The sequence below is a fragment of the Mytilus trossulus genome, chromosome 10 (genome assembly GCF_036588685.1).
Source record: "Mytilus trossulus isolate FHL-02 chromosome 10, PNRI_Mtr1.1.1.hap1, whole genome shotgun sequence".
Taxonomy (NCBI): Eukaryota; Metazoa; Mollusca; class Bivalvia; order Mytilida; family Mytilidae; genus Mytilus; species Mytilus trossulus.
In genome coordinates, this window is record NC_086382.1 from 30,914,249 (window position 1) to 30,937,223 (window position 22,975).

Consider the following 22,975-nt stretch of genomic DNA (forward strand, 5'->3'; position numbering starts at 1 on the left):
TCATAAAGTGCAGAAATGCTATTAGTTATTAAAGATACCAGGCTTATACTAAATACATCAGATGCGCGTTTCGTCTACAAAAGACTCATCAGTAACGCGTAGATGTTAATAGATAGAATACTAAAAAAAAAGTAAAAAGTTGAAGGTGAATTGCTAACCGAAAACCCCAAAAATGTTGAGCTAAATACGACTAAGGTTCTATATTCCTTGGATAATAAAATTCATAGAATTTCGAATGCTTCATAATTTGAAAACAGTAAATTTATAAAAATGACAATATAATTGGCCGTTTCAGAATCGTAATTTCATTATTCGTACCCCAAAATGAAAATAACGTCAGGTCATTGGTTGAATTTCCATTGTTTGACATTTTTAACCAATCACAACGTTTTTGTATACACATTTGAAAATATTATTTAGGATGCATTAGATTCTGAAACGGCGAATTGCTACGTACTTCAACAATAAGTTTCCCATATCTGTTGACCTGTTTATCTGTTACAAATAAAGTCGATTCTGCTTTTGTTATTGGAGTTTTACTTAGAATCATATTACCAGCAACATTGACTTTGGATCGTCTCAGAAAGCATGAAGATGCCTGTGCAAGTCCTGTAGTTCCTGTACAGATAATACATTCTTGGCTCAATTTTTTCCAAGCATTGCATTCTTTTTCAATGTCACATTGTATCAGATCTTTAACTGTGGTTTTATCACCGCATTTTCTTTGTATGCAATTCAAAATTACAATGGATGACCAGCTGAATGGACAAGGACTTGAGCTTGCAGTTAATAAATTGTTGGTCGTTCCATCGTGAATGGAGCTGTACACGTTTGGATACACTTGCTTAACATCTTTAACTATTTTCGATATGTGATCTTGTGAAAACACCTGAAAGTATCAAAAAGGCATAAAGGAATCTGATGCACAGTGGTGGTTGTATGTTTATGTAGTTCATACGTGTTTCTCGTTTCTTTTTTTTTATATAGATTAGACCTTTGGGTTTTTCGTTTGAATGGTTTTACACTAGTAACTTTTGGGGCCCTTTATAACTTGCTTTCGGTATGAGTCAAGGCTCCCTGTTGAAGGCCGTACATACCTTAACCTATGATGGTTTACTTTTGTAAATTGATACTTGGATCGACAGTAGTCTCATTGGCACTCATACCACATCTTCCTATATACTAGTATATAAATAACTATGACACCATTTATAAAGTTTGGTAAAAGTACATACAAGAATAAATATATATCAGGCTTAACTTTTATATAACGATACTTATATCAGATAAAAATATACGAACAAGATGTTATGATTTAGTATCGACACATTAATAGCCTTTGTTAGTCTTGTATTATTTTAATTTTGGTTTCTTGTGTACAATTTGGAAATTAGTATGGCGTTCATTATCACTTAACTAGTATATCTTTGTTTAGGGGCCAGCGGAAGGACACCTCCGGGTGCGGGAATTTCTCGCTACTTTGAAGACCTGTTTGTGACCTGCTGCTATTTTTTGTTTCTTTTTTTCTTTGGTCGGGTTGTTGTCTCTTTGACATATTCCCCATTTCTATTCTCATTTTTACTTTAATCATTTAAGTGTTCAAATATCAATTCTTGGTTGTCTTTTTATGTGATACTAGTATTCAATTCAAACAATCAATCCGGTATATTTTATAAATACTAACTATTAACTTTTCTTATGACATTAACATTTCAAGTATCTGTATTGCATTAGGTTTTCTTATATTAATCAATCAACACAGAAGAAAAGTAAGATCTATAATAATCATTTGAAAAGATTTAACAAACATTGACTTACAAAATTAAAATACTGAATGATACGTTATCTTATCAAAAAAAATAAACGTTTTTGAATTTAAGAGCAAATCGTGATCTGGTTTACGATTTTGAATAATAATAATTGGATATTCAGCACTAATGACATTTATGGTCATAACAATGATATTTTTCTTAATCTATACATATATAATAAGTAACTCTTAACAATCTTCTTGAAATAAATTACATCAAAAGTTAAATACAAATGCAAGTATTGAATTAATAAAGATATATATATTCTCTCAAATATATGGTTCTTTTGGATTGTTTGGTAGACATCCGTCAGTGTCTAAAACATATTGTACTGACATCCCACTCTTAATATATGGAGAAGACCATTGGTCAGAATTCGCCGTTTCAAAATCTTATGCATTCTGGGTAATATATTCAAAAGCGTACACCAAAACGTTGTGATTGGTTAAAAACGTTCTAAACAATTGAAATTAAACCAATGACGTAGCGTCATTTTCATTATGGTGTACAAACAATGAAATTACCCATAGTCTAGTTTCGGAAAAGGCGAAATATAAATTAAATTGCGGCAAGTCCAGTTTTGACTAATTGGTGAACCAAATTTATAGTGGAGTTCGTGTTGTGTCTTAATTATTATGTATAACTGTTGATGTAAATGTCCTTTGGTTTTGTGAGTCTTTCTTTACTCCATAGTATTTTTATTCTTATTGTATTATAATCGGATATCGTGCGTTCAAAGCGTTTTACTTGATTTACATTCACAAATAATGTGTAAAGACGTGAACAGAATCATTCAGTTTTTGTTTTTGTTTTACTAGGTTTAATATTTCAAATTAAATCTCCTTGTTTAGCCATTTGCCGTAAGAGTGAGCCAAATTAAATCCAGCTCCGACACAATTGAGTTTTCGTTATTAGTTTCGCATGGCAGATTAAATCAAGATTAAAAAAAAAACTCACTGACCTACACACTTGTGAAAAGCTCTTAATGTGAGTTGTGACGTTTGATTTTTCAAATAAGAAAAGTAAAATTAAGAAAAGATTATCCGAAATGTAAACATTGTCGATCGTGTTAAAAAAGGGACAAGTTGTGTGTACAAATGAGACAAATTTAGAATTATCACACTTTTGATTGAGTATACCATGTATATTTCTAAAATCCATTATACAAAAAAGGAAAAATAAAAAGTGTTCAACTATCTTTCAGAAAAGCTATCAACTTTAATAATATAAACGTCAGATGGTCATTTTAGATGAGTTTTTATTTTAACCACGACATATTTCATCAAATCACTGCATATATAAATTATTGACACCCTCTGATATTTTACAAAACCGGTCCTCAAGCTGTTCGTATTTACAAACGAAACTAATTTTCAAATTTGTTTAAACTTACTTCATTTAGACATATAACATCAGCATCTTCTTCCAGCAATGCAGCAGGGAGTTGAGCAAATCTCTCCTTTTGTCTTCCATGTGCCCAGAGTAAATTTGCATTGAAAGTCAGGAAAGAATTAGCTAAATCCTTGCCTTGACTTTGTTTTGGTTTATCATACTTTGGACAGTCGTTAATTACACAGGACACCAAATTAACCAAACACATACATATAAAAATTATTGTTTGCATTTTTATAAACGATCTGAAAAATAAGGAATAAAATAAACATTATATTATACATGGTAAAGAACACAATTATTTTGAAATAAATAGCAATTTTGTCTCATTTAGATAAAAAAAATCAACAATTATTTGTATGAACATACCACATCTTCTTTTTCATCATTTTCGTATTTGATTTTGTAAAAGGAAAAAATACATCTCTTAATTAAAGCTGTTAAATACAAATCAACATACTGAGTTTGTGTTTTAATTTAGAAAATCAAGTCGTTTACATAAGAATCTGAAATACTGACCTTTCACCCTAATAACTATAAGATAAATCTTGCACAATATAACATTCCGGTACACTTTTGATGATATACAGGTTTACCTTTCTTGAATACAAATAATCAAAAGTTATTAAAATGAAAAAAATATAACAACTACAAACTAATTTCTTACCTGTAATTTTCTGACTTGTGAAGCTGTTAAGTAGACAAAGCTTCTTTAAATTTCACCAAGATAGCCTTGTCTTTTATAGCTGAGAGAAATATCGAATGAATAATACAATCAGTCAAATGCTGCTTTCGACTATCCTTAGTTTTTAGTAAACAAGGTTAAAACAACACATGCAAGCGTTAAATTTGTAAATGCAAATGAGTAACATCTTGTTTTCAAGGAGAAAAAACATGTGTATTGTTTATAATTGTTTGCTTATATTTTCAAAGTGAACATTTTATATTTTCTATTTCTTAGGAAAGGTGTCAGATACTTATATTTATAACTTAATTTTGATATGTTATTTGTATTCTCTTTTTTGACGACAGTTAATGAGAAAATTCGCCATCAAAGTCTCAACGTGTAAAAGGAAATCAATTATAGGTCACAGTTCGACCTTCAACACGGAGCCTTGACTCACAACGAACAGCAAGTTATGAAGGGCATGATAATAACTCTAGTTGTTTAGTGTGAGGCGAATTAATAACTCTGTATTTTTTTTTTCATCGACTTAAGGTGGTACCCAACACTTTCACTAAAATTAATTTGGCTCGTTTAATTTACATAAAATTTTGACAAAGTATTTACTTTGACCCTTTTACAAAAAATAAAAAAATCAAAAAATTTGAACCAAGCGTTTTATCAGAAAAATTACACTGGTTATATAGCAGTTTAACAAACACTAATTTTGATCATTAAGAAGCTTTACATTGCCTTCACAATGCAACGTAATTGAAACGTTTAGCTGATATTACAGAGTTATCTCCCTGTAGTATTAGGTACCACCTTAAAGAAATGTTTTAATTCGAATTACTTGTTTCCCATTTACCTAATGTAAGTCGTGCTTATTTGTCGTATCTACTGTATTGTAACATATAAAAGGCACCGACATGACCTAAAGAAATAACCGGTTTAATATACACAATACCAACTACGAAAAAAAACAAATATGACAGACTTGAACCAACTACCACCACATAGTTAATGTCCTCATTTGAATGCAGCTTAACAAAATCCAATAAAACATTGTTTTTAACATACTTTAAAGAATTGGTTTATACATATTTTTTTTCTTTAAAATATTTTTTTTGGGAAATTCACACAAATAGCACTAAGGATACTAAAACCACATTACTTGAAAAATAATAATTTAAAACTTATTAATCATTTTCTCTATGTTTTAATTGAAATCGACAATTGATAGTGGATAAATCAAAAAGTAAATCTATTATTTCATAAAATACAACATCAACTGATCTTACTTACTTTAGATTGAAAAAGAAATGTCAGCACAATAGGACATATGTATTGTTCATTGTTGAAGGCCGTACATTAACCAATATCTTTTAATTTCTGTGTCATTTGGACTCATTCAAATTTGCATCATTGGCATTCATACCTTATCTTCTTTTTAAACAACTTGGAAATGAACACATTTTTGATGAATGCTACAATACAGTGCATGTGCCTTTTATAGGATTACAAATTCAGGAACATCGTAACTAGTGGTCTTTCTCAATATTTTTGGTATTAACATCGATCTGAGAAGTTCAGAAACTGCATTTTACACTTAGTGGTTGTGAAGCCACGGATAACATGTAGTATGTGCCTTCCACATAGCTTTACATTCACTATGAGTGTTAGTGTTTCTACCGAAGATCGGTGGTTTTGTACGTGCACTCCGCCTTCCATCACCAAGCAAAATAAAAGTCACGATATAGTGCTGAAAGTGAAACCTGGGGTATAGCTAACAATGATTGTATTAAAAGGGTTTAGTTAGAATTTTGTAGAGATTTCACAACTTTTAAATCACTTAAAAATCATACAGTTGTTGTATGTATTAGTAGCAAATATATTTAAAGTGGCTTTATATATGACATGTTTATCTACTCACCTATAGTTCGAAAATAAAAGTTAATTTTTTATTCTCTCTGTTTCAATTATAGATTGCTGTGTACCCCTTTTCTGAAACTTTTGACTATTTTTTTTGTTCACACATCGTTGTCAGTATAATGAAGTTTGATGCGACTGTCACACAAGTAAGAAGTTAAGCTAGCTTTAAAATCGTAGTCTACATAAAATGCCTGTACCAAGTCAGGAATAGGACAGTTGTAATCCATTCGTTTGATCCGTTGTGAGCTTTTGATTTTGCCAATGGATTAGGACCTTACCGTTTTGAATTTTCCTCGGGGTTCGGTATTTTTGTGATTTTACTTTTAACATTCACTTCTTCTGAAAAAAAATAACAAAGGTTAAAAAATGTAGGAAGCTATGGATGTTCTTTATGTTTACGTTTATTAAGTAATACTAAATTCCATACTTGATTTCTGCTCTTCTTCTTCAATATCTTGTTTTAGGTCTTGGAGTTATGTTTGTGATGTATTTTCTTTTCAAGGTTGAAAAGGTGATAAACCCTTCGGTTATATTGTCAGAGTGAATCATTTATTATTTTCATTTCAAGGTTATAAAAGGATATCAAACAGCTGAATGTCACAGCAGTGATTCGCTTGTTTACAAAGTTTTCTTATGTTCTTTCATATGTTTTGGATTTTTTAATAGATTACAACTCATCATAGATACCCGAATTAATATCTCGTACGCCAGATGCGCTTTTCGACTACACAAATTAAAATATCGTGCGCCAGATGAGCGTTTCGACTACACAATAAAAATAGTCTACAAAATTGACGCCATTGGAGACCCAGAGTTTAAAAAAGTTTTTGCAAAACACATATATGTTTCTTTACGATTGACGTTTTGGATATCTACGTATTATTTTTGTATACCTTTTATCTATCTCGCAGAGCTCACATCCATTCCGTACTTACTCCGTACCACTTCACTTAATATGACATTGCAGTGTAATGTGTCGAGTAAACATAATGGTACCGTACGCTGTACGGAGATTGACAATGTATATGTCCAAAACTGGTAATTATAAGAGCAGCTGTAAATATGGGTTATATAAGCACATGCATTTTTTCGGTGGTTTAATGGGTAGGGTTCCGTTAATGTTATAAAAAATGTTCAGTTGTCAGTTCATCGAAGATACTCACAATAACTACACCGTAAAGTTTGACGTTAATTTACACCTATGGGTCGATGCCACTTCTTACGGACGTTTCGTCCCTGCGAGTATCACCAGTCCAGTAGTCAGCCCAGCACTTCGGTGTTGACATGGATATAAATTATAGGGTAATTTTTATAATTTCAATGTTTGCAAAAGTATGAATTTTGTGTCTTCAACTTTGTTCTTGGTTGGGTTTCTAACTATTTTGATCTGAGCGTCACTTATGTAACTAAAAAGCATGTCTGGGGTATTAAGTAATAAACCAGGTACCTTTGATAACTATTAACACCACTGGGTCGATACTACTGCTGCTGGAAGTTTATTTCCCGAGGTTATCATCAGCCCTGTAGTCAGTACTTCGGTGTTGACATGGATATCATTCATTTTCATAAATTTACAGTTCGTAAAAGTATGAATTATTCAAAATATTTAGGATACTCTTAACCTAAGCATAGATTACCTTAGCCGTATTTGTCCCAACTTTTTAGGATTTTTGTGTCCTCAATACTCTTCAACTTTGTTCTTGTCTGGCTTTCTCATTATTTTGATCTGAGCGTCATGATAAAAGTTATGTAGACGAAACGCGCGTCTGACATATTCAATTGTAAGCCTGGTATCTTTGATAACTCATATAAGTATGAATCAATTGAGCTCGAGTATATGTTAAATTGATTAAAAAGGTGTGTTGGATCATTTTCTGTATTATATTATGTTAAATAATAGACATTGTTTGCAAGGGAAAAGACGAATCTCTGATAGATTCATTCGTATGACTTTATCAATGATAACTCATGTCAAGAAAGAAGTGCCAACCATTCAATGATGATACCATTGTGGAGGAACGTAAATGGGCATCGATATCGACCTATTTGTGGTAATTAAACTCGTCATATATACCAGGGTTTAAATTTTGTAATGTCGATAGCTTATTATATTCTTTAAAGGTCATGGCCTCTGTTTCTTAAAAAATAATTAAAACAGTTGTTAACGACTGGTGATTTAGGGGTCCTTTTTATGAAACTCATGTTATAAAATAAGATAAGAGGCTAAATAACATGTTTAATTTTCCGGTCAATAGTCAATGTTATAAACGATCAATTAAGACAACAGTAGTATACCGTTGTTCAAAAGACAAACATCGATTAAAAGAAAACAAATCCGGGTTACAAACTAAAACAATTGAAGCCCATCAAATATATGAGGAAAACAACGGAACAACAGAAACACTGAAATGCAACCAAACAAAAACTGTCACAAAAGCTAAATCTAGATTGAAATAAAGAAGATGCAATTGCTTGTAACTGGGTTTTTACTTTAGGTTAGCGCGGTGGATGTCCATCCCATTCCTGCCAGAAAAAGATAGAAAGAAGTTTTGATGTCAATAAAACAAAATGTTGTCCATAGACGAGAAATTTTAACTCAACAATATAACAAGTATATAAATTGACAAAAATAGGCAAACAGTCAAAACTACTGTTATTATTCGGTTATCCACGCTCCGATGGATAATAGATACGCAATTCCTGCATGTACTATCTATTGATAATAAATTAAACTGATTGATACTCACAGAAGTTGACCAATTGTTTTGAAAATTTCGTAGGATATTCATACAGAAAAAAACATTTCGTAGAACATATAGGCTGTAATACATTTCGTATGATATACATACAGAAGATCATTTCGTAAAGTATACATACAGAAGAACATTTCGTAGGATATGCATACATAAGAACATTTCGTAAAGTATACATACAGAAGAACATTTCGTAGGATATGCATACATAAGAACATTTCGTAGAATATCCATACAGCAGAACATTTCGGAGGATATACATACAGAAGAACATTTCGTAGGATATACATACAGAAGAACATTTCGTAGGATATGCAGTCAGAAGAACATTTCGTAGAATATACATATATAAGAACAATTCGTAGGATATATATACAGAAGAACATAAAAAAGATACGGTTAGGTTTAAGTGTTAGAGCTAGTGAACAATAGCCTAAGACATGTTATGTATATGATAAAAATTACAATGTATGGTTTAAGATTATTTATCATTGTTGTAACTTCAGTTGATTGAGCCCCCCCCCCCCCCCCCCCCCCATTTTTTTGGGGAGTTCGTGTTGCTTAGTCTTTTTCCTATGTTCTGTTCTGTATACTATTCTTTGTCTGTTTGTCTTTTTCTCTTTTATTTTAGTTTATTTTCTACCTGTGAGCATGAATGTCCCTCTGGTATCTTTCGCCTCTCTTTTACTATAACTCTGAACGCGTTTGGACCATTATAGTAAAACAGAAGGGCATACGTTATAACCAATCTAAATGTATAACGGCACTTCAATAGATAAATCTTTTATATCAATAGAATCTAATGCATGTTCAATTACTCCTCTGTGAAACTTTAAACCTTTCATTCAGTTGTGAAATACTTCTCCAGGAGTTGTTTTAAAATATAGAGCTAGAAAAATATTTCTTGTTGTATTTGCATTTCAATTGAATTTTGAATTCGTTTAACGCATTGCATATTAAAATAACCTACACTATTATTTGACTAAATAATTGCAACCTATTATTCTTGTGCTTTATCATTCGGCAAGCAAGATGATAAACACTAAATCTTCTAAGACCATAAAAGTTATTTTGACTATACGTTTATTTCTTTTTTCCGATTCTTAGTTTAGACATTTTGTATCGCATGCTTTTCCTTATGATATTATCTTTGTATCATAAATCGTAGTCAACAAATCAACATTGTTTTTTCATAGTTTTACATCATGTTTTGGTTGCTGGTCTTTGTTTGAGGTGTTTTGTGATGCTGAATGGTGTGCAGTGGTGTAATTCGGTAAAACAATGCGACATTCTCAAACTGAAAGTTCGTTCTTGAGGGAGATAAACTCCGACATAACATAAGGAACAGTTTGGCGTGGATTTCAGATTACAGAACTTTTCAAGTGCAAATTTCAACAGTCACAACTCATATATAGAGAATAATACATGGCAAATTCGTATCATATGTCGTATCATCCCGAGACACAAATATCAGCTCAAGGGCCTTTAGGATTTTGCCATGTTTCATACGCTTTATCATATATTTCAATAGAGGAGTATTATATTATATGAACTGTTCACTGGGTTACCTTCAGTTCTACTTTTGTCTTGTTTTAAAGGCCTTAAAAGAACTGCACAATAACTTATCCAAAGCACCTGGGTTACCTTACAATTTGCGTGCTGTTGTTTTTAAAATATTTTGTTTATTATTGTACTTTTTTTGTGTTTTGTATTTTTTTAAGTTGCATTTAGTGTGCCAAAAAATATGAAAACTTGACGTTCTTGAAGTCACATGTACATACCAAAAAATGACGTCTTTCAATAAATTGCGGCACGCCCGAATGACAATATCTATTTTCAGGAAAAAATATTTCTTATGCATAAAATGAAATAGATAAAATAAATAAAAACTGACTATGTAAAATAAAAAGCAAAAACAAAGTAGGGGTGTGATAAAGGGTATGCGATAAAGGGTGCGCAAAGTTGCGCGATACGGATTAAACAGCAGGCTATGTATCAAATATTCAAACTACTGTATTTACTACTAGACTTATGATTAAGGAAAAGAACACATTCAACAACATGTAGTTCAAATTTCTACTGAATATATATCAATCGATTGCACTTTTTGGTTGACATCCTAGAATAGGAGAACAGGTGGAGACTTATCAAATTTATATCACTCTAATCCAGATGATAATGACGTCTTACAGGGCTGCAGATTTTTTTGGGAGATTTTATCCATAATTTCCCTTTTTTGCAATGAAATGAACATACATTAAACTACTAATTTCAGTTGTTATTTCGCTTTGCACTTTCAACTCATGATTATTCATTTACTTGCATGCAGATAAAAAAAACCTAAACATGGGTAGTTTAACGTAGCAAATAGCAATATGTATGTTAACTTTTTGTTGTTATAATGTATAGTAACTAGAGGCTCTAAAGAGCCTGTGTCGCTCACCTTGGTCTATGTGAATATTAAACAAAGGAAGCAGATTGAAAATTGACTACAAAGGTCAATAACTCCTACAGGGGTCAATTGACCATTTCGTTCATGTTGACTTATTTGTAGATCTTACTTTGCTGAACATTATTGCTGTTTACAGTTTACCTACATCTATAATAATATTCAATATAAAACAGCAAAATTTCCTTAAAATTACCAATTCAGGGGCCGCAACCCAAAAACAGGTTGTCCAATTCATCTGAAAATTTCAGGGCAGATAGATCTTGACCTAATTAACAATTTTACTTCATGTCAGATTTTCTCTAAATTATTTGGTTTTTGAGTTATAAGCCAAAAACTGCATTTTACCCCTATGTTCTATTTTTAGCCGTGGCGGCCATCTTGGTTTGATGGCCAGGTCACCGGACACATTTTTTAAACAAGAAACCCCAAAGATGATTGTGGCCAAGTTTGGATCAATTTGGCACAGCAGTTTCAGAGAAGAAGATTTTAGTAAAAGATATATAAAATTTACGAAAAATGGTTAAAAATTGACTTTAAAGGGCAATTACTCCTAAAGAGGTCAACTGACCATTTTGGTCATGTTGACTTATTTGTAAATCTGACCTTGCTAACATTATTGCTGTTTACAGTTTACCTATATCTATAATAATATTCAATATTATAACCAAAAACAGCAAAATTTCCTTAAAATTACCAATTCAGGGGCCGCAACCCAAAAACAGGTTGTCCAATTGATCTGAAAATGGCAGATAGATCTTCACCTGATTAACAATTTTACCCATTGTCAGATTTGCTCTAAATGCTTTGGTTTTTGAGTTATAAGCCAAAAACTGCATTTTACCCCTATGTTCTATTTATAGCCATGGCGGTCATCTTGGTTAGTTGGCGGGGTCACCGGACACAATTTTTAAACTAGATACCCCAATGATGATTGTGGCCAAGTTTCAAATAATTTGGCCCAGCAGTTTCAGAGGAGAAGATTTTTCTAAAAGATTACTAAGATTTACGAAAAATGGTTAAAAATTGACTGTAAAGGGCAATAACTCCTAAAGTGGTCAACTGATCATTTTGGTCATGTTGACTTATTTGTAGATCTTACTTTGCTGAACATTATTGCTTTTACAGTTTATCTCTATCTGAAATAATATTCAAGATAATAACCAAAAACAACAAAATTTCCTTAAAATTACCAATTCAGGGGCAGCAACCTAACAACTGAATGTCAGATTCATCTGAAAATTTCAGGGCAGATAGATCTTAACCTGATTAACAATATTACCTCATGTCAGATTTGTCCTAAATGCTTTGGTTTTTGAGTTATAAGCCAAAAACTGCATTTTACCCCTATGTTCTATTTATAGCCATGGCGGCCATCTTGGTTAGTTGGCGGGGTCACCGGACACAATTTTTAAACTAGATACCCCAATGATGATTGTGGCCAAGTTTGGTTAAATTTGGCCTAGTAGTTTCAGAGGAGAAGATTTTTGTAAAAGTTAACGCCGGACGCAGGACGACGACGGACGACGACGACGGACGACGACGGACGCCGGACGCCAAGTGATGAGAAAAGCTCACTTGGCCCCTTCGGGCCAGGTGAGCTAAAAATGAACAACAACTGCCGACTATAACTTTATTGCAGAATGTCTAAAGAAATCGACATGTGGATAGTTATTCAAATTCATGTTTGTTCAAAAAAGGAAGAGCCATATATCTATAAAATATGAATCTTTCTTTCTACCATGTACTCCTCCATGCATATGGTCCGGCATTATGCATTCCCTATCCTCCATAGGAATATTCGCCTCTATATCCACCATGATAACCACCATAATTACCACCATAACTGCCACCATGATCTTCACCATGATGGCCATTATGATCACCACTGTGACCACCATGTCCTCCCCCATATCCAACATTATCTCTGCCACCATGATTTCCTCCATAATTTTCACCACGATTTCTACCATAATTGCCACCATGATCGCCATAATGATTGCTACTATGATTGCCACCATGCTTACCATATACTTTATTATATTTAGTGCTATATCCACCATCATCATTGTTTCCACCATGATTACCACCATAATCATTACCATGATTGCCACCATTAGTACCACCATAACTGCTACTATATCCAGCGTAACTTCCGCCACCATGATTGCCACCATTAGTATCACCATAACTGCTACTATATCCAGCGTAACTTCCGCCACCATGATTGCCACCATTAGTATCACCATAACTGCTACTATATCCAGCGTAACTTCCACCACCATGATTGCCACCATTAGTATCACCATAACTGCTACTATATCCAGCGTAACTTCCACCACCATGATTGCCACCATTAGTATCACCATAACTGCTACTATATCCAGCGTAACTTCCATTACCACGATTGCCACCATTAGTATCACCATAACTGCTACTATATCCAGCGTAACTTTCATTACCATGATTGCCACCATTAGTATCACCATAACTGCTACTATATCCAGCGTAACTTCCACCACCATGATTGCCACCATTAGTATCACCATAACTGCTACTATATTCAGCGTAACTTTCATTATCATGATTGCCACCATTAGTATCACCATAACTGCTACTATATCCAGCGTAACTTCCATTACCACGATTGCCACCATTAGTATCACCATAACTGCTACTATATCCAGCGTAACTTCCATTACCATGATTGCCACCATTAGTATCACCATAACTGCTACTATATCCAGCGTAACTTCCACCACCATGATTGCCACCATTAGTATCACCATAACTGCTACTATATCCAGCGTAACTTCCACCACCATGATTGACACCATGATTACCACTATTCAATTTGTGATTCACACTATATGCGCTACCACCATGACCATATGCAACGTTATTTCTGCCCCCATGATTACCACCTCGCAGAGCGTATCCATTACTTGTATACACGGCTGACAAAAGGGAAAGCAGAACAACGGCGAGCTTCATGTTTAGCTAGATAAAAACAATATTAAGATGATAAATTAAAATGAAAAATATGCAACAATTTATTACATTTTCTTAGAATCGAGAAGATTTTTTTATAGTAGTGCTCATTGGATTTTTATTTATTAATTAGTTTACTGTGGATTCATTATTTTTCGTTGGATACCAATTTTCGTGGTTTTCGTGGGTAAAGGTGAACCACGAATTCAAATGTTCAACGAATAGCACATTCCCAATAGGCCTTATATACAAACATTGGCAAAACCACGAAATCAAATATCCACGAATATATAAGTTTTATGCAATCCACGAAAATGGATACCCACGAAAATAAATGAATCCACAGTATCTGTAAATCTCAGTTCGGTCCATTTTACTGCCAAATAGGGATCATCTTTTTGAAGAAAAGTATTTACTGATAAATTACTCAATATGTTTGCCTGCTACTGTTATTTATAGTGTTGTCAACGATTAACCGGCTAACCGGTTAACCGTTCGAACGAACGAAAACCGAATACCAAAAACGCTAACCGGTTAATCGGATTTTTTTCAATTCTGATAGATTTGATATAAATATGTATTGGAATCATTATATAGTTATTTTTTTTGGAATTGTCGTCGTGGTATTTAATTTGACGGATCAATTACTCAGTATATTGATTGCTATTGTTTATCCAAAAGTATAAAATTAATAAGAACTGTGTTTTATCTGGGGACAAGATCTTAAGGAAATATAGTTAACAGTAACTTTAAATCAGTAATACGATTAAATTTTACGATTTACTTCATTATTTCCTTTTTGATCGAATATTGTGCAGACCTACATCTGAATGTGCAATCTCCGTCGTGCAAGTCTTTGCCATACTTTAAACGAAATGCTAACTCAAAAACTGTAAAAAGCAAACCAACGTGAGAATAATCAATGTATACTTGATGGTTCGAGTATCACAATTAATCAATTCGATTAAAACACTCCACATCAGTTTTGGAGACAACAAGAGAAATTTAAGGAATCATTGGTTTCAGACATATTTAATTCCACGAGATCTTCACAGACAAGCTTATAATACTAAAGAACAACTTTCAATTCATCGTATTATAAAAACGTAAATTTATGACATCTTCTTATGTCTATGTGTAGGATACTATTAATAAGACATTCAAACATCAACTTAAACTACGGGTTAACCGATTAATCGGTAGAACGATTATCCGAATAACCGGTTAGGCAAAAGTGTACGATTTGACAACACTAGTTATTTAATAAAGAAAATATTGTCTCAAATTTTTACTTTTTCATTGTATTATGGCTCACAAAGTGTACCTTGTGTTACTTATAATATTGTTGTTTATTTTCAATCACATCATCAAATATAAACGCCTGAAGATAACAAAAAAATCCGAAACATTTAGCAGTGAAAAACATTTTCAATTTTGAAGATTTACTTAAAATTAGGAATCAATATATTTAGTATATAATATAGACTTTTCCTTTAATTCAAATTCAAGGAGAAATAATAAAACTTCTAGGGTTGGTAGGTAGATAGCTATAGGGATTTTATTCTTTATTAGAGAAACATAAAAAGTACATATTTGAGAAAAAAATAAACGACGTTAAAGCAGGAAAAGGCGATCTGTGTTCTTTTTGTTTAATGGTAAGGTAGGTAACATCAAATAATCTTTTTTTTATTTTCGGCCTTCAAAATCGTTTACAAATGGTTAATTCTCAGTAAGACATATACATTCAAAATACAATAAATTGAAAATTCTTTAAACATTATCAACAAAATAGAAACAAGTTATTGTGTGTGACGTTATATCCTGGCTATAATTCATAAAAAATGATGGCAAATTTTGATTGGCAAAAAACTTCTTTAAATATCTTCGAAGATTTAAAGACTGAATTATTAACAGGTATACAATATACTAGGTTTTAGATTAGTCATTGCGATACTACCATGCACACATTGAGTGATTTACGTGATGACAACCACAAACCCCACAATAGCAGCAGAGTAATGTACAAGAGAACAATTTTGAATTTATTACTATGATACTCGTTACAATTATATATAAGAGTCGTCAATGTGTACATTAATGAAAACAATGATTATGTGTAAGTCGATGTTTGTCATAATGATGATTTCAATCTTGCTAATTCAAAAACTATTCCTCAAATAATGTGGATTCATTAATATTCGTTGAATACCAATTGTTTCTTGGATTTCGTGGGAGTAGAAGAACCATGGATATAAATGTTCAACGAAATACAAATTCTCAAAAGGAATGTATACAAACTTTTCCAAAACCACGAAATTATACATCCATGAATATACAAGTTTTCTTCAATCCACGAAAATTGGTATCCACACAAATAAATGAATCCACAGTAATCTTTTTTTTTTTTAATTTTAACACAATGAAAACAGACAACTGAATGGCTCATTATTTACCCTTTTATCTTCAATATAAACTTTTTGTATGGTACAGTTTCAAGCATTTATTTCGATGGCTTCATAGTAACAAACAACCTAAGTATAGAGAAATTTGCAAGAAAGTTAAGTTTTCACCCGACCTTTATTAGCAATGATGTATTTGAATAAACGTTGGACACAGACTAAACTGTGATACTCTGCACATCAACTACTTCTAAAAAAAGAAGGAAGAAAACATAAAATCTAAAACAAAATAAAAGATATCAAACTTACCTTTTTAGACTTTGCAATGTGCAGGTCTGTATTTTTAGTGGTTTATATACTATTATAGCTTACACCACTAGATGGAGATTTATATGGTCAATTTGTCAAAACGATATTTTTTTTGAATTGGAATAGATACAATTAATACGTTTAGATATAGCTTTAATGATGTAAAAACATGATATAAAAATAATCGTTCATCAAAACATCATTTATCAAGATTATTTACAATAAACTTCCATTGTACATGTATAAGATTGGAAAGTATCGGGTTCTAGTTTAAACTTCAATCAAAAACATTGACTGATGTTGACTTTTCTACATAAAAAGCAGCGTGTTCATTTGTTCTTTTTTAAACCTGACGAAATGGTTCTCACACTTTAAGATGAACTCGTTGATGTGTCAAATAGAAACAGAAAGCTTTATTTTTCATTTTGCTAAAACTACATGTATGTTTTTTTTTTCATTTGATTGAGTGCTGAAAAGACTGAAAAAGTGATTACAATTTATTATCACATGTACTGAATATCACGATCAGTAGGGCAAATAAAATGCATATTCTAGACAAGGACATGCTAGTGTAATATGATTATGAACCCTGCTGTATACTAGGCGGAGACGTTGAGTGGGATTTCTAAAGTGGTAGCTCTCCAGGTTACTAGTCAGAGAGACATATCGCTTTATATAGACACTTTGTGCGGACTCCAAGTCGAGCAGTGTATTATATGTATTCCGCAATGCCACACGCTCAGCAGTGAAGCAGCAAATACCAAATATACACCCCCAGGTGTAAAAAAAGAAACAGAAGGTGAATACTTAAATAAAACGTGTATCTATAATGAGTTTATTTTATGCAGGTTTAAAAAAAAAATAGAAGCTTAAATTGTTTTTAAGGAACGTATTCTTGTATTATAGGTGTAATACCACCAAATCATGAAACGTCACATCCGGTTGCATACGAAAGTAGGTCTAAAAAAATATTCCCTTGAATTAGACCGTTGTAGGTAATTAATCCTACATTTTATTGCAGTAAAACTATTTCTGTGTCATAAACATATCTTTTGGGTATTTTAAAACACCATTATTTTTTATTTGTGATTTCTATAGAAAATTTTGTAATCTTGAGGTTACATGGTGACTAAACCTTGTACACATATAGAATAAGGGGAGAAATTTGATTGGTTAACTTCCGTTGATGGTTATTTTCTTATTTGCAATGAAATGTTATGTGAAACTTTATCTATAGAACTGGAAAGGATAACACTTAACTCATGCCAAGTATTTCTTTATTTGAAACAAAGATAAATTCTGCACATTTTTTTGAAAGTGCAAATTTAACAAAGACTAATTGGGAAAAATCAATGGTGGTATTACACCTAATAAATCATTTATTGCAAATATATTTTTCACATTTTAAGTCGAAATAGTTGATATCTTAAATGTTATTAAATATATTATTTAATTCATTATGAAAAAAATGGGTTAGCAAATAAAGTTTATTAAAAAAAAGGTTGAGATAAGTTCTTTAAAAAAAAAAAAAATTACAGAGACTACATAATAAATTCTGCACAGTTTTGTGAAAAGTGCAAAGTTAACAAAGACTAATAGGGGAAAATCAATGGTGGTATTACACCTAATATGGGAAGCTGTACATGCACCTATGGCCTTGTGAGTAATATCATGTGTTAAAATTTCTTGCTATTTAACTGAAATAATACAAATAAAAAGAAATATTCTGTGAGGATTGAATCTCCAAAACACATTTTATGAGAAAATTGTATTTGAATAGGACTGTACCATGAATATTCAGTTGACAGAACAAGCCATACTAAGTGCATATATTTATTTTTTTGAAGGGGGTGGGCTTTTTCTCCTTATTTCTTATATTTCGCTATGATATAACATTTTCCTAGGTAATACTTAAATAAATATATAGTTATAAGTAAATGAAATTATCTTTAATGTTGTAACGACAAGTTATTCACTAAAAGAGAAGCCTTTTATGTCCCTCTTTGGAACGCGGCGTAATTTTAATTTTTACGTAAGGACTTATTGAAACCTCCATGGGGACAGTAAACTTTTATATGGATTGTTCATTCTGCTAAAATGCTTCAATTACTCATTTATTATAACATTTCTACCATAAATGAGTGAAATTTACCCCAATATTTTTATTTATTGGCCTGAAAAGTTGAAATTTTGAGGAAATGAGAGGTATAAATTGACCCAAAGAGACCTTATAAAGAAGACGAAGAGGTATATTAGTGGTATTTTATCTTCCTAAAATCATCTTGTGTATCATTTTCAACTATTTGTAGGCAGATAAGATAGATATTTGATCATTCATTGGTCCACACTCTATTCTATCTTGATGCGGATTGGTTTGGATTTGTCGAAGAAATTTTGCTCGAATCGCTGTAGATGTCGTCTTTCAATATACTAGATTTTTTCAAACTATTGAACTGATTATGACAAAACTTGACAGAAATGCTTGAAATAACCAGTATTACAAAGGGAAAAAGTCACATTCAGTTTAATGAACAAAAAGGTCTACTTTAGGTGTAATACCACCAAATCACGGAACGTCACATCCGGTTGCATACGAAAGTAGGTCTAAAAAAATATTCCCTTGAATTTGACCGTTGTAGGTAATTAATCCTACATTTTATTGCAGTAAAACTATTTCTGTGTCATAAACATATGTCTTGGGTATTTCAAAACACAATTATTTTTTATTTGTGATTTCTATAGAAAATTTTGTAATCTTGAGGTTACATGGTGACTAAACCTTGTACACAGATAGAATAAGGGGAGAAATTTGATTGGTTAACTTCCAATGATGGTTATTTTCTTATATGCAATGAAATGTTATGTGAAACTTTTTCTATAGAACTGGACAGGATAAAACTTAACTCATGCCAAGTATTTCTTTATTTAAAACAAAGATAAATTCTGCACATTTTTTGAAAGTGCAAATTTAACAAAGACTAATTGGGGAAAATAAATGGTGGTATTACACCTAATAAATCATTTATTGCAAATATATTTTTCACATTTTAATTCGAAATAGTTGATATCTAAAATGTTATTAAATATATTATTTAATTCATTATGAAAAAAATGGGTTAGCAAATAAAGTTCTTTTAAAAAAAAAGGTTGAGATAAGTTCTTTAAAAAAAAAAAAAAAATTACAGAGACTACAACAAAAAAGAGCCATTCACCTAAAACACATCAATTATTAGTTGTAATGGATTTGAATTAGCTTTCAATAAATGCTACTACTTTCAGATGTGCACCTGTTCTTTATGTGTCTACATGCTTGATATTAATTTGATGACACCGCTGATCCCCTCTTTATGGATGGTGGTGGTGGTCGTGGGTGGGGAGGGGGATCAACGCCTTCTAACCTAATCGCTCCCCTCCCGGATTCTGGATATGTCTATACCTAACTCAGGAGCCTGTATTTTAGTAACTGGTGTCTTAAACATAAAGTAGGCCGTTTGTTCTCACTTTCGGGTTACTTTACTTTTGTAATTTCCGGGCTTTTGTAGTTAATTATGCGTTATGAGTTTTGCTCAGTGCTAAAGGTCGTATGGTGACCTATAATTGTTAACTTATATATGTCATTTGGTCTCAGGTAGAGAGTTGTCAAAGGGACACCAGCTGGCAAATTCATGTTCACCGACATTCATCAAATTCTCATATTTGATTTATAGAAATGTAAAACAATTATCAAAATTCTAAAATAAACCATTTTCATGGCACGGACATGAACACGCGTAGCTTCGTTTCATTTGGGTTTAGTGTAAACACCCTCTATTATTTATTGAGTTGACCTGTAAAGTCACCCGATGACCATTTAAGCAATGTAAACCCAAATTAAGAAATTGAGATATAAATATTCCAAGCAAACCCGTGCTGTTTGATTATTATAGGTCTATTTAATTCATATTATAGACAAATAATAAATTTTTATTAGCGTTTTTACCTATTTGTTTAACTTTCAATGTATCAAAGAGACAACAACCTGACCATAGAAAAACCAACAGCAGAAGGTCACCAACAGGTCTTCAGTGTAACGAGAAATTCCCGCACCCGGAGGCGTCCTTCAGCTGGCCCCTAAACAAATATATACTAGTTTAGTGATAATGAACGCCATACTAATTTCCAAATTGTACACAAGAAACTTAAATTAAAATAATACAAGACTAACAAAGGCCAGAGGCTCCTGACTTGGGACAGGCGCAAAAATGCGGCGGGGTTAAACATGTTTGTGAGATCTCAACCCTCCCCCTATACCTCTAGCCAATGCAGAAAAATAAACGCATAACAATACGCACATTAAAATTCAGTTCAAGAGAAGTCAAAGGCCGATGTCAGAAGATGTAACCAAAGAAAATAAACAAAATGACAATAATACATAAATAACAACAAAATACTAGCAGTTAACTGACATGCCAGCTCCAGACATCAAATAAACTGACTGAAAGATTTATATAATAGTTCTTGAAAAACTGGTCATTATCGTGATATATTGACTGCTAACAGGACAGTGGTATTGACTAAGATAGTGATAATGATTGAGCCGAAGGCGATGTCATTATTGCTGTCGCAGTCAATACCAATGTCCTACGGGCAGTCCAAGTATCACGATAATGACTAGTTTTTCAAGAACTATTATGTTTATTTCATTGAGAAACCATGTGTTGGAAAATTCTGATAAATTAAAAATGCCTAAAGCGAACTCGAGTAGTTGTACGATTTCTATGGCAAAGAGTGAAGACCAGTCGAAGTAATACTGCCATTTATTTTAGTGCAATTTTTCAGTAGATTAATACTTAATCAATTTCTCTTTAATTTTATAATTAACAAAATCATATGATAAACAATTCAACAACTTAAATATAATATTAAAATTAGGAGCCTGAATCGCTCACCTTAATTTGTTTGGTTAAATCTCTCATCAATGAACTTATGATTATTTTGGCTTTTCAATTTATTTAAATGTTCTTTGAATCGTCCTATTTTCTTCAAAAGCAAAATAAAATCATTTTCTCCTATGTTCTATTTTAGCCATAGGAGCTATGTTTCCTGACATACAAGGAAATTAAATATAAAATTTATACTAGATACTCTGAAACTCATTTAGCCTAAGTTTGGCTGAAATTGATACAACAGTTTCAAAGGAGAAGATTTTTTAAAGTAAGTCAACATGATGAACAAATTGTGAAAAAGTCTTTAAAGGGCAATAACTCCTTAAGGGGTCAATTGACAATTTTTTTGTCATATTGACTTATTTGTAGATCTTACTTTGCTTAACATTTTTGCTATTGACAGTTTATCTGTATCTATAATAATATTCAAGATAATAACCAAAAACTGCAAAATTTCTTCAAAATCATCAATTCAGGGGCATTATACCTGAAAAACCAGTTACCCAATTCGGTTGAAAATTTCAGGACAGGTAGACCTTGACCTAATAAATACTTTAACTTCTTGTCTGATTTGCTCTAAATGTTGGAGTTTTTGAGATATAAGCCAAAAAATGCATTTTCCCCTGTGTTCTATTTTTAGCCATGACGACCATGTTTTTTGACGCAATAGAGAATAAAACACAAGCGTTATTTTATACACCCTACTGATCATTCAGTTGAAGTTTGGTTGAATTTGGTTGAGTAGTTTTAGAGGAGAAGATTTTTTAAAGTTAGCAAATATGATGAACAAATTGTGAAAAATTGTCATTAAAGGCCAATAACCCCATAAACGGTCAATTGACAATTTTGGTCATATTAACTTATTTGTAGATCTTACTTTGCTGATAATTTTTGCTGTTTACAGTTTATCTTTATCTATAATAATATTCAAGATATTGACCAAAAACTGCAAAATTTCCTTAAAATTACCAATTAAGTGGCAGAAACCCAACAATGGGGTGTTTGATTCATCTAAAAATTTCAGGGCGGATAGATCTTGACCTAATGAACATTTTTACCTCGTGTCAGATTTGCTCTAAATGCTTTCGTTTTTGAGATATAAGCCAAAAACTGCATTTGACTCCTATGTTCTATTTTAGGTAACGGCGGCCATGTTTTTTGACGGATCAAAAAACGAAGCACAAACGTTGTGCAGAATAATTTAAGGAACAATCATGCTAAGTTTCATCAAAATCCATTTAGTAGTTTCAGAGGAGAAGATGTTTGAAAAATTGTTAACGACAACGGACGCCAAGCGATGAGAAAAGCTCACATTTCCTTTTAGGAAAAGTGAGGTAATAAGATGATTTC

General features: G+C 32.1%; 1 protein-coding gene across 1 annotated transcript; it reads right to left on the reverse strand.

The window, feature by feature from the left end:
• Window positions 1–12,783: 12,783 nt before the first annotated feature.
• LOC134687815 (uncharacterized) lies at window positions 12,784–13,995 on the reverse strand. The gene has a single exon (XM_063548272.1). The coding sequence runs from the start codon at window positions 13,993–13,995 to the stop codon at window positions 12,784–12,786; it is 1,212 nt and encodes a 403-aa protein (XP_063404342.1).
• Between the last annotated feature and the right edge of the window lie 8,980 nt (window positions 13,996–22,975).